At 37.8% G+C, this 14,987-nt stretch overlaps 1 protein-coding gene across 1 annotated transcript; it reads right to left on the bottom strand.

Annotated features, from left to right (window-relative positions):
* Window positions 1-7,839: 7,839 nt before the first annotated feature.
* LOC117325557 lies at window positions 7,840-10,600 on the bottom strand. The gene is made up of 3 exons (XM_033881864.1): window positions 10,471-10,600; window positions 9,009-9,212; window positions 7,840-8,603 (listed from the first exon to the last, which is right to left on the bottom strand). Exons 2-3 carry the CDS (start codon window positions 9,188-9,190, stop codon window positions 8,405-8,407), a joined length of 381 nt encoding a protein of 126 aa, XP_033737755.1. The 5' UTR covers window positions 9,191-9,212; window positions 10,471-10,600; the 3' UTR covers window positions 7,840-8,404.
* Between the last annotated feature and the right edge of the window lie 4,387 nt (window positions 10,601-14,987).

Genomic DNA, 14,987 nt, shown 5'->3' with positions numbered 1-14,987 from the left:
CTTGTGTGTTGTTTGGTACCTTGTATGTTTTTTGGTACCTTGTGTGTTGTTTGGTACTTTGTATGTTTTTTGGTACCTTGTATGTTGTTTGGTACCTTGTGTGTTGTTTGGTATCTTGTATGTTGTTTGGTACCTTGTATGTTTTTTGGTACCTTGTGTGTTGTTTGGTACCTTGTATGTTTTTTGGTACCTTGTGTGTTGTTTGGTACTTTGTATGTTTTTTGGTACCTTGTGTGTTGTTTGGTACCTTGTATGTTTTTTGGTACCTTGTATGCTGTTTGGTACCTTGTATGTTTTTTGGTACCTTGTATGTTTTTTGGTACCTTGTATATTTTTGGTACCTTGTATGTTGTTTGGTACCTTGTATGTTTTCTGGTACCTTGTATGTTTTTTTGGTACCTTGTATGTTGTTTGGTACCTTGTATGTTTTTTGGTACCTTGTATGTTGTTTGGTACCTTGTATGTTTTTTGGTACTTTGTATGTTTTTGGTATCGTGTATGTTGTTTGGTACCTTGTATGTTTTCTGGTACCTTATATGTTTTTTGGTACCTTGTATGTTTTTTTGGTACCTTGTATGATTTTTGGTACCTTGTATGGCCCAATGATGTCAGATGTGTCCGTGCTATATGGTTCTTTAGACTAAAGTACCCGATTTCTGTCAAACAAGTTATAGTTTATATTATATAAATTGACATTGCTATCTGTATACTACCAGTGCTGTTCACCACGGAGTCTAAACAGTCGGAGAAATACACTTCTGTAAATAAAAATGACACTAACAGCGCGTGGGATGTGTGGTCAGATCGGTAGGGTGTCCATTTTCCCTTCCAGACGGACTAGGCTCAGCTAATAGAATAACTTGTTGTGAAAGAAGACGGTCATAGATTTGTTTACCGACGAAAACCGAAGATCCCAAAATAAACAGCTTAAGAATAATCAAGGAATAATGGTATTTACCTAAGAAAATGAATTATCTAATCCAATCGAGAGGGATAATTCGGCCTTGATTATCTACTGATCTGTATATATATATAGTTTACGTTTGACCAGTGTCAGCTGAGAATATGACATCTCCACAAAAACCAAGCGGCTGCGGTGTTGTATTTCGGAACAACGATATCCCTTATAATAGCAGGGGCTGTCGCGAGCAGGTACCGCGGGCGGATTTCGGCCCTAGTTAATCCAATCTTCCACCCGAACACGTTCACATAAACACTTCGGACAAAAGGGACTAAAATATCGTAATGGTTTATAAACTAAAACCGCTAGTGTAGATTCTGTTCCAAATGAACCCAGTCAGGCCTTCACATTCCAATTTTCTGGTCTTCACTATGACCGGAAAACCTTTGTTTGTCTAGGTATACCTCATGATTGAAGTGAGCTCGGATCTTTGTCCATCGTCAATCCACTGACCGAAGATCGCCACAACGTGGAGACAGTTTCTTTAATAATGACATTTCTACTTCTGTTTATTTTAAATAGAAAGTATAAACGATACGAATTGCTCTCGATTATTCAATAACAACGTACCCAGACATTACTCTGCCCCGGTTGTACGAGTCCGGTTTCAAGTGGTGGTATTTCAGGAATGCATTTGGACTTGATACAAATGACCACGCTACCCGGAAATGGTTGGGAAATTGAAGGGCTCATGTAGTCAGACCAGCCAAAGTCAATATAAAAATAGTCCTCCACAAGGAACCGGATTCCGGGTCCGCATTTAGTGAGGATTTGTTATTAAACCCATGCATCTAACATGACATTAACAGTTGTGACGCTATAAAACATAAACGAACAAAGACGAACGAAACCTGTAGCAATTGTTTCAAAACATTGTTTCAATGTATATTAATGTTCATAACGTGTTTGGTTTTTGGAAATGTGATCTGGACCATGTAGAGTAATTGTTCATGATATCTTCGTTACGATGAAATAACCTTATATTTTTCATATTGTAGGATTATTTAACATTTAGTATTCCTATCATTTATCTAAACATACCTGAGTGCCACATTGGCGCTACCCTGACGCAAATTATTGGGAATATGTCTTCCTTCTTTCCAGATATTTAATCTGAAATATTTTATATACAGTAATAAAATGCACAATTCAAAACATAATATCAGTGGTATACGTGGTATATAGATCAGTTAATACAGTCTTCATCTTCTGTCCGGTCAGGCCCCTTATTAAATTACCAGTTTGCCATACGTCGGATATAAAACCGGCATGTCAAAACTTTGTTCATTTGCACATTTTTTAAATTTGTTAACAACAAAACAACAACAATCGTTGTGTCCCTTCTGTTCCCGAGTAAACTCGCTCTAAGGGAAATAACTCTTTCTGAATTTAATTACTCTGTATAGAATTTTAATTGCTGTGCTGCAGTAAAATACCCGCATACTGCAGAGGAATAAGGACTTAATGTTCGACTTTCATCACATAAATTGATTATAGAATCATTTATTTATTAATTAGAAAACTGTAAACACAATTGTGAGTCTCATTTGAACAAATAACGTGGAACCCGTTGAGAAGAAACCGACATTTCAGACCCCTGGGCAGAGTCACGTGACATTTTCGTCACGTAATAAACTATGGAAACAAGAAAACCCTAATCACCGCTGCATTTTACGTCATGTTTCAGCTATTCCTTTAAGATGAAATACGGGTCGTGCCAGTTACATCAAAGTTTGACCTTTAAAACACTACGTTTGACACGAGATCCTGCAGATGACGTATAGAGTGCCCATCAAAGGGCACTGCAAGTTTGGCCGGAAGTCTCGACTGTTCGAAATATTTTCTGTCGCCTTTCCAGGAAAAGTAATGATTCCTTTAACAGAAGACACTTGTGTCAGTTATGTTTGCATCAGAATAGAGCATCAGAAACATTGAAAAAAAAAAAAATGTGGTTCTTCAAACATAATGTAATATACAGGTCCCTGATAATATTGCAAGTGACTGACATCCTATCCCATACGTTATACCTACCCCCTACGTTATACCCACCCCATACGTTATACCCACACCATATATTATACCCACCCCATACGTTATACCCACACCATATATTATACCCACCCCATACGTTATACCCACCCCATACGTTATACCCACACCATATATTATACCCACACCATATATTATACCCACACCATATGTTATACCCACCCCATAGGTTATACCCACCCCATACATTATACCCACCCCATACGTTATACCCACCCCATACGTTATACCCACCCCATACGTTATATCCACCCCATACGTTATACCCACCCCATACGTTATACCCACCCCATACGTTATACCCACCCCATACGTTATACCCACCCCATATGTTATACCCACCCCATACGTTATACCCACCCCATACGTTATACCCACCCCATACGTTATACCCAACCCATACGTTATACCCACCACATACGTTATATCCACCCAATACGTTATACCCACCCCATACGTTATACCCTCCCCATACGTTATACCAACCCCATACGTTATACCCTCCCCATACGTTATACCCACCCCATACGTTATATCCACCCCATACGTTATATCCACCCCAAACGTTATACTCACCCCAAACGTTATAATCATCCCATACGTTATACCCACCCCATACGTTATACCCACCCCATACATTATACCAACCCCATATGTTATACCCACCCCATAGGTTATACCCACCCCATACATTATACCCACCCCATACGTTATACCCACCCCATACGTTATACCCACCCCATACGTTATATCGTCCCATACGTTATACACACCCCATACGTTATACCCACCCCATACGTTATACCCACCCATACGTTATACCCACCCCATACGTTATACCCACCCCATACGTTATACCCTCCCCATACGTTATACCCACCCCATACGTTATACCCTCCCCATACGTTATACCCACTCCATACGTTATACCCACCCCATACCTTATACCCACCCATACGTTATACCCATCCCCATACGTTATACCCACCCCATACATTATACCCACCCCATACGTTATACCCACCCCATATGTTATACCCTCCCCATACGACGTTAAACCCATCCCCCCTTACGTTATACCCACCCCATACATTATACCCACCCCATACATTATACCCACCCCATACATTATACCCACCCCATACGTTATACCCACCCCATACATTATACCCACCCCATACGTTATACCCACCCCGTACGTTATACCCACCCCATACGTTATATCCACCCAATACGTTATATCCATCCTATAAGTTATACCCACCCCATACGTTATACCCACCCCATACGTTATATCCACCCCATACGTTATATCCATCCTATAAGTTATACCAACCCCATACGTTATACCAACCCCATACGTTATACCCACCCCATACGTTATACACACCCCATACGTTATACCCACCCCATACGTTATATCCACCCCATACGTTATATCCATCCTATAAGTTATACCAACCCCATACGTTATATCCATCCTATAAGTTATACCAACCCCATACGTTATACCAACCCCATACGTTATACCCACCCATACGTTATACCCACCACATACGTTATACCCTCACTATACGTTATACCCACCCCATACGTTATACCCACCCCATACGTTATAATCATCCCATATGTTATACCCACCCCATACGTTATACCCACCCCATACGTTATACCCACCAATATGTTATACCCACCCCATACGTTATACCCTCCCCATACGTTATACCCACCAATACGTTATACCCACCCCGTGCGTTATACCCACCCCATACGTTATACCCACCCCATACGTTATACCCACCCCATACGTTATAATCATCCCATACGTTATACCCACCCCATACGTTATACCCACCCCATACGTTATACCCACCCCATACGTTACACCCACTCCATACGTTATACCCACCCCATACGTTATATCCACCCCATACGTTATATCCACCCTATAAGTTATACCAACCCCATACGTTATACCAACCCCATACGTTATACCCACCCATACGTTATACCCACCACATACGTTATACCCTCACTAAACGTTATACCCACCCCATACGTTATACCCACCCCATACGTTATACCCACCCCATACGTTTATACCCACCCCATACGTTATACCCACCCCATACGTTATATCCACCCGATACGTTATACCCTCCCCATACGTTATACCCTCCCCATACGTTATACCCTCCACATACGACGTTATACCCTCCACATACGTTATACCCTCCACATACGTTATACCCACCCCATACGTTATACCCTCCACATACGTTATACCCACCCCATACGTTATACCCACCCCATACGTTATACCCTCCACATACGTTATACCCTCCACATACGTTATACCCAACCCATACGTTATACCCTCCACATACGACGTTATACCCACCCCATACGTTATACCCACCCCATACGTTATACCCACCCCATATGTTATACCCACCCCATACGTTATACCTCCCCATACAAACGTTATACTCACCACGTACCACGTTATACTCCATCCCGGACAGTTATATTTACGTCTCTCCCTTCTCCAGCTTAGTAAACTCTGACTGCGTTAAAATTAGCGTAAAGCAATGAAAAAGGGCTCAGCGGATTAATAAGTGCGGGAATCGGTAACATAATCATGACGTCGTCTCTTTGTGACGTTACCGGAACTTCAACTAGACGGCGCCATTTTTAAAAGACTGAGATCTACGCAATTTTAGCATTTTTTCCTGTTACCCGATGATCTCCGTATAAAAAGGTAATGTCAAGTGAGTGTTTTGTCGAAAACGAAACTGAAGATTGCAGAGGGAATATTTAACTTCTCCACGAGGTAAGCTAACAATCAATGGCTGAGGCGTAAAGTTCCTATAGAACAGTCGACCACGTCACTACTATATCTGTGTCAGTACCAGCTGTGCTTGACAACCATAGTTAATCCGAGACGGATATTGTGGATTGTGGATATATTAATAAATTGAAAACGTAAAATTTATTAAACAAAAATGTTGATTTTTTCTTCTTTTAATTTTGTTAACAATACCGCATCGCGATGTGTCCCCATTGCGTTCATACACCATAAACGCAATAAAAAAAATCGTTCAATTCCAATATACCCACCCCATACGACAGCATATCCTCCACTAACGACGTTATACCCACCCAATCGACGTTATACCGCATCATTAAAAATTGCTGATTTTTCCAATCGAAGCGAAGAAAGTTCAAGGGTTATTGTGCTGCATATCTGAAATATTCATGTACAGATTCCCCGATAACAGCAGAAAACACTTAAACCGCGCTGATAGTCCTTTCAAAATGGCACCGTCAAGTTGACGTGGAGTAATGATTCCCGCACTTTTTGACACTGTCAGTTTTTCGGTGTTTTTAATTTTGTGTTGTTTTTTTTTTGTTTTTTTTTTTAAATGCAATAAAATGAAAATTGAATGGTTTCTCGTTGAATATAAAATACTCGTGAAATATATATCATATTCAACGGGAAATCATTCATTATCCAGTCTTCACGACGTTATACCTACCCCAAACGACGATTGAACCGATGATTTCAGAATTATACCCCATCAAAAACAACGATAACCACACACCGTACCATCTTATTGACAAATTCAGATTCATTCCCTACCCCTGTCATAGTTTTGTTGACATCTTCTTCAACATTACAGCATTTTATTCCCGCAATAAGAGACAAACGTTTGCAAAATCTAATGTAACGGGACCATCTGTTAAAGGGAAGCAACTCGTATGACAGAAAGAACCCGAGTCCTCCAAACTCTAGACGGACGCTCTAACCATATGGACCACCTAGCTGGTTACATGCATGTAAAAATTCAAACTCCTTAACGATGTCGCCTCTAAGTGTTTTCATTGATTGGATATCTTTTGGCACGATTTCTTCTTCTTATTGTTCTGATTTATGTTTGCGGCGATTGGACCAGGACTTATTATAACGTATGTATCACTGTATTACATTATTCTATTTGTAATGTTTTTTTGGGGGAAAGAGAATATTGATTAACAAGAGCATCGCAAACGGATGCATAATATATCCGTCTGACATTATCTAATGATTTGTTTGTTTGTTAATATTTACAGAATTGTTGGACTTGGTAATACAATTGTCCCCCAATTTTTTTTTTAAACAGATTATTACCAGATATCAAATCCATATTATCCTTGTTAGACCCTACACGGACATCCAGGTCAAAACATGACATCCGATTAAATCGTAGACCACTGACGAAACTTTAACCGAGAAATTGCACAAGAAATGTCAATTCCTATACAAGTCAAAAATAAAAATATGCATATATTTTCTAAAATTAAATCCATAATCCTTTAGACCCCACATAAAAATACATGACAAAAGTTGCACAAAACTTAAAACGGGCTTATTAAATGTGCAAGTAAGTTAAATGATTCGATTAAAGGGACTCGAATCATATAATGGACCGTAGGTAAAACAAAATCTTACCAAGTCCCTGTGGTTTCAATACTATCGTTGACTACCACCCATTGCCAAGTCCCTGTGGTTTCAATACTATCGTTGACTACCACCCATTGCCAAGTCCCTGTGGTTTCAATACTATCGTTGACTACCACACATTGCCAAGTCCCTGTGGTTTCAATACTATCGTTGACTACCACACATTGCCAAGTCCCTGTGGTTTCAATACTATCATTGACTACCACACATTGCCAAGTCCCTGTGGTTTCAATACTATCGTTGACTACCACACTTTTAGCAATCATATCAGAATTAATGTCAGATTTTTATTGTTCAAGACAGAAAAAAAACATGTTGTTTTGTATTTTTTTTTTTATTATTTTCAATTGATTCAATTAACAAATATGAATCATAAAAAGGATATAGATTAATATTACTACGTGTATTTTACCTTATATTTAAGGCTAACAATAAAGAATACCTGGTATATTGTATAATTAATAAGTAGAAGAATATATAATATCCATCAGATGAGCATGATACATACAGGAGAATAGGCTCATTGTATGATTATGGTAAATTTGTGATGATTAATACGGTATGTAAATTTCAATTTTCACAAAAAATCAATTCATAAAAATTTAATAAAACAAAACGTTGCAATGCGAAATTTGTTCAGAATTTCAAAATTCAGAGTCTTCAAACGATCGAATTAAAGAGATCTGGATGACACATAATATCACACATTTTAGACCAATAGCATATAGATTTCAAAATGGTACATAAAACAGGAGGGTTTAAGACCATAACAGACGAAAAGATACAACAATATTACAATATACAGCATGCAAAAATTAACTTGTATACATCCTAAAGAGGTTACTACTAGTAATTATGATATGTGGTTCCTTCTGTCAGATATCACCAGTCTAACCTAGATAACGGAAGTAAAACAGAGCGAAGACCACCACGAAGCAGAGCAGGAACTTGTGTACGGTATGGAAGAAAAACCAGGAAAAACTGCGGTGGTTATGTACACAGTGTGGGGCTTCCAGGGCCGCGTACATCAAGGCGAAGAACAGACTCAGCACAACACCATCCTCCCACCGGCCGATCGGGTAAAATTGACTGGAAAGACATTGGCAAAATATGTAGGATACGGGATAAAGAAATGAACAAAAATCAGCAGCTTATATCCAAGTTTGTGACACCGACTATCAAAAGGGGAATAGCCACTGTCGTAATCAGATATGCCTTTAGATTTAGTGATAGAGAAGCTTTAGATAAGAAAATATTGAGGGCCAAAATTCTTATGTTGGCACATTCGGATAAACCATTTACTGGTGGTTGTAAAATTTTGATATAGTATTAATTAACGTTAGGTTAACATACATTACTATCTTTTTTAGAGTTTAATCAGATTAATTCAATTTCCTTGACCTACGAAATATTTCATTATTGGGATGGTTAGGTACAATACAGCTATGATCGCGGATCGTATACTGAAAAAAAATGAACAGGAAAATTACTTACTCGGTGACGAATTTTAAGAGGACAACTAAAAGGGCGTCACAGACGATGGCTGTAAGTAGGTATCTGTGGCCAGTTCGATGTCCCCATGGTGATCGGTCGTTATACCACAGAATACTCACAACTTCCGCCAATATCCCTGCTATCACCATAGCAAGGCTAAACTGGATGTGCAGATCAGCCATGTTGAATGATTGTCTCTTTTTCCTGAGAATAATTGATTGAAAATGGTGAAAAAAGGATTTACGACTGCTTTTGTCATACATATCTATAGGGAGAAGGTCTAGTCCACAATAATAGTTGCTTCACTAAATTACTTAGTTAATTGATTCAAATCTGGAATTCTACCTGAAAAACATGTGGCAAGTGTACATTTGTAGTTCTAGGCAGATCTTGAAAACGTCAATGTCCACATAATGGATCGCCATCGTAGACAGTTACCATTAAAATGATGCGTGATAAATTTAATATGAATGTTGTTTTTTATTTTTATCAATACAAATTGATCAACACATAACTGTTTTTTGAGTGCTAGCCACCTAATTCCCGTGAGGGGATTAATGACTCGTGAACGTAATGGACTGGTTGAAGTTAAAACATAGCATACACCCATAAGTGATTAGCAATTGGATGTATTATTATTATTACTTTTTAAATTAGGAACAATAAAATCAGGACAATTCATCTCCAAAATCATAGGTTCCATCCATGTTTTCAAGTGGCAGAGTTTGCTATCAGTGAGGCCGCTGATTATTTTCAGTCTAGAGTATTTTGGTTGCTTTACTTTGTCATGTATCAGTGGTTTGTAAGTAAAAAAGAACGGGTAAGAAATATAATCAGGATTGCTGTTTAACGCATCGATTAAAGGGAAGTAACTCTGGCACCCTTATCTGACAAAGGTTATAGTTCCCAACTGAAGAGGTCATGCTATAAATAGCAACATAACAACAACACAGTAAACTGTGTTCAAGAAGATTGAAAGACACTTTATCTGGGTTAGATTCGTCGATGTGTACGGCATATAATTACATATAAACACAAAATTCCTCACCTGACGACGTAATACACGCATGCTTTCATATACATGTATCATCACGGAATCTTGATGCAGTAATGACTAATGGTTTACGCGTGTACAAAAATGTATCTTATTTAGGAAGAAGATCGACCCGTTTTCAAATAAACGTGCTATTTTCCATGACTAAGTTTTCCAGAAAATGAGCTGAAGTTCTATGACCTTTGATACCATGTACATTTATCGCTGACCTAGGCGTGTAGCGTAGACGTCGTAAATGTAAACAATTTGTTATACTCGATGTTGGTCTACGCCCGGACGGCCAGCTGATTCGACCTCCGATATGATTCTAATATACGATTTCAGATCTACATTAGAAGTGCGATATGTGTCAAATGCTTTGCAAAAATAATACATTAAACGAGGCCTTTCTAGATAGACCAATCTTACCTTTGACCCGAAGAGAGGAAGTGTGTATTCAAATACTGCTTCTCCGAGGTTTCTCGTCAATAATTAGGTCACCAGCGTCCCGCCAATAACTGTTAACCAATCAAAAGTCGTCCAGTCATAGATTGGTAACAATGGCGAAAGTACTAGTACTCGCCTTGGTATACCGAACGTGTGAACAGTTAGCAGTGTACTGTCGTGCCTTCGTCCCGACTACGTTCTACCGATAACGGCTTATGGCAAGCCAAGTCGTCATTTATTCAGGGAGCAACGTTGACACAGGATTTCCCCAAATTATATAAGACATCATATATTTATATAAGATATCTTATAAACTTTTATAAAGATATATATCTTATATACTTTATAAGATATCTAATATAATAAATGAGATATCTTATATAAAGAAAATTAAATAAGTTATCTTATATTTTATAAGATATCTTATATATTAAATGAGATATCTTATATATTATAAAGGAAATTATACATCTTAGATAATTCGATTATGAGATATCTTATAAAGAACGAGATTTGAATTTGAGATAATGAACTCTCCTCCACTCGATAAAGGAGCCGAGATGAAGCTGAAACTGCATATGATGGTTTGAGACAGATTTATAATTGCCATATATTCATGTTTGCTCGAACACGACATCTGCTCAGGATCGATCCGTGCCTAGCCGATCGTGGTCGCGACAGAGGGTTGATTGTGTATGTTCCGCATGCCTTCCAACAAAACGGAAGTTACCTTACAGAGGAAACAATTATTCTCGAACTTTTAGGTTTTGCCGGTCTCACGAGAGTCTCGTTTCTTTATAAGATATCTTATATAAGAATCTTATATCTTTTATGAGATATCTTACATATTACATAAGATTGAGATATCTTATATATTATATAAGATATCTTATAAATTTTAGATAAGATATCTCATAAACATTCTCATAAACATATAAGATATCTCATAAACATATAAGATATCTCATGAACATATAAGATATCTTATATGATAGGTAAAATACTGGATCAACATTGCTCCGCGAATAAATGACACCTTGGCTTGCCATAATGGTTATTCGTGGTCACTGTAATTGTACCCTGTTCTGACAATAGTGATCTGCGGCTACTATACTGGTTATGTCTCATAGTGTCAACTATTGTGTAACATTTAGAGAATTTTATAGTTACGATTGTACGTCACGCACTGCTCACATACTTATTAACAATATCACCAGACACTTACATATAGGATATCTATCATAGGTCTTGGGTGAGAGAAATTATGAAATACCTGATAAACTACATGTACACGAATGGGAAAACTTGTAAGTTCGTTGTAGGAGCAGAGATTTAAAGATAGTGAGAGTTTTGGCAGAGACCAGGTCAGGAGGGAGTTTGTTCCAATCAGATATAGTTTTTGGGAAGACATTTTTTTTTGCGGCAGAGAAGGATTTGTGAAGGTAAAGAGTATGAGGAGCGTATTTGGCAATTTTAAGTACTTCTAAATTGATCGCTGTTGATGGCAACCAGGCGGTGTAGGTTGTACATCATGGGTATTCGGGTGTCCATATATCCCTTTGTTATGACACTGGGTGTCTGTGCCCAATACAAGTTGGCGTCCGTGAAAACTGGCGAGTATCAGTGTCCAGACCTCTTATGTGCTGTTTCAGATGAAAATATCTCGATGCCATGTGATGACTAAGGTTCAATCTAACTGTCGTTTGCTACAAACGAGTTTTAAGAAATACCTTAACATGCTCTTAAAATGTTCTAAAATCTTGTCACGTGGACTTATAGGAATCCTGTAATATAGTCATACATTTTAAAGCCACGTCCATATCTGTGTACTCGAACAGATAGGACCGATACGTTTCATTATCACCACAAACTCGGACAGGTACCCCACCCCTACATAACCTTACCCAATTGCTCATAACTTCCCCGTTACATTTATATCTCATATTTCTTTTTAGCAGAACAAATGCATTTTACATTGATTCTTGTAGACTTGCAGCCTATAATGCCATTCATTGTACCGAACGAGGATTCTACCTGTGGTACATTTACATGAAAACAGGTTATAAATTCATGGTCATTTTCTAAAGTACTGGGTACTTCTTTCCATTTGCCTCTCATCCCGGAAAATGATCTATACTGTCCATTTCTTCATTGAAGTGTGGAGGAGATGCATTGGTTTGGAATGTCTTTGCTTCCATCGGGGACTAGTCTGCTTCTTCTTTACTCGAGACATCGGGTGCCAGGGATGATGACTTCAGGAGATAGGTAGGATAATACCATAGAGTGACCTCTTGTATTGAGACTTCAGTAGAGGATTGTTAATAGATAGTTTCTTCTGAGGAGTCTGTCCACAGCCAATGTATGCCTCCTTAACATGACACAAGTATTATAATATGATATCATAAATCCAAAGTAAGAGGTACAAATATGAGACATTTCAAAGAATGTTTCATTTTACAAATCAGGCTGTAGAAAAAACAATACCTGTTTCAAGAGCTTGTATATATATGCAACGGTCCTGTCTCTTTCTCTGGACTATGGACGTGTCTGCATTCTTCGGCAAGTTCTTAGTGAACTTTTCCAGACTCTTTCATTTGGATGAATATATATCAGTGGTAGAAGATACCTGCGATTTGATATAGCACCCAACAAGTTCTTGTTAAAGCTTAACCTAAAATACACATGTCACACGAAATTGTCCTCAACCGTCACTATGTATTGGGAATAGGGTAGCAACTCATAATTGCTCGTTTGTTTTGGGTCGAAAAATGCTCAAAACAGTTAACGTTACATGAGAGCAGTGTACAGGTAATGGAACCACTAGAGCCCTTATAAATAACCATCACACGATTATATCCTAGCCTTCCGCACAGGTCAGCCATTCTATATACTGGATGTTTACATGTGTATAACCGGTAATTTAGAACGATTCCTATCTCTAAACATTGTAGTAACCCATACCTGTTTGTCATGTTGATGGATGAGGAATTCTTTCCCTTCTACCAAGAAGACAAAGGATTTCAGCAAAGGTAGAACAGACTTATTAAGCCATGTGGTCAACTTACTGCCAGTAAACATACTGCATTATATGTTTTTGCCCTTCCTTTTTGAGCTTCTTTATATCTAACTCAAACTTACAAACCATAAACATACATGTACCATATTGAATTATGTGTTTTACTATTACATTAGGCAGACAATGTTTGACGACGACATTATTTTATGATGATATTTTCTCCCTTTGTGTAATATGATTTTGTCACTGACGTTTAAATTTAACTTACGACTACCTGTCTCTGATGAGTATTTAGTAGGCTCTTACAGTTTTGGAATAAGATGAAAAAATCATGTATTTAATGGAAACAATTATGTAAAAAGTAAAAATGAGTTGATAACAGCTTTCATAGAACAAATATTGCAAATTATAATTTCATTATTTTTGCAGGCCTAGTTGGGGAGATGGTTTTGTTACATCTGATTGGTTGTCATTTAATGTCGAGTCAATGCAGCTGGACATGGCAATTAGCATAATTTATTAAGTTTTGAAAATGTTCTAAATCCATCAAAATGTAAGAAAATCAAATGTAAAAGGAAAGACATGAATTTGGAACATTGCGACTCCATACAGATACTCCAACCAACTGAGATTCAAGATCTGAGTCATCTGCGTTTGACGGAGCCCAGTACAGTTAGGGTATAACCAGCACCATAACAAGAATTGTAATTCAATGGGCAGAAAAAGGCAACAAAAACAACAACAACGAGAACATAATTACCCCATCACTTTATTTTACTTACCATTATAAATATACGCAACGGATCCCGGAGTTTGACTTTTGGTGCTTCCAGGATTACATATACAATTGTAATTTCAAACCTAGAAGAGAAATTCATAAATATAGTTCAAATATCAGCTAGGATGGTGATTTTTGATAACATGTGAACTTAAGTGGTCATAGTTCTGAGAGTAATTTGTAAATGTCAAAGTAAGAAGGTTTTGTGATTCCGGTACCTGTACTGTCGAATGAAATTCCACCATTTTCATGATTACATATTGAGGCACTTTATTACCAATCAAATACAGGATTTAGACTCCCGAGGAAACCAAGCAAATATAGTACATGTATAACGGTGCTAACAGTTATTACCATTTACACTGTCCCCCGAAAAGTTTCCATAGTGACACGTCTGAATAGGGACATCGGTTCTGTGTGTAGACACCATTTTCTGTTATTCTTTGAATTATACAATACAAAAATTGGTTACATTAGGAGTTATTGTAATTTATTTGTGTTAGGATTTATTATAGGACATTTTGATGTTCTCTTCTTTTCTCACGTTTGGCCAATTGTATCACGGATATTTCCCAAACTATATTCATTATTCAGGATATTGTATCTATTACTGTATCAATATGTAAATGAACTATTGACCCGTGTGTACAGTCCTTTGTCTTGTTGATATAGTATAAGCACACAAGAAAGTGAAAACTGACAAGT

The sequence above is a fragment of the Pecten maximus genome, chromosome 4, assembly GCF_902652985.1.
Source record: "Pecten maximus chromosome 4, xPecMax1.1, whole genome shotgun sequence".
Taxonomy (NCBI): Eukaryota; Metazoa; Mollusca; class Bivalvia; order Pectinida; family Pectinidae; genus Pecten; species Pecten maximus.
Note: the sequence above shows the minus strand (reverse complement) of the source record. Positions and strands in the feature narration are given on the sequence as shown.

Bases quoted from the DNA above. Each gene is read 5' to 3' on its own strand.
- LOC117325557 (XM_033881864.1), bottom strand. From the start codon at position 9,190: ATGGCTGATCTGCACATCCAGTTTAGCCTTGCTATGGTGATAGCAGGG. The intron at 8,604-9,008 runs GTAAGTAATTTT...ATGTCTTTCCAG, and splicing joins CTCTTAAAATTCGTCACCGA to TCAATTTTACCCGATCGGCC.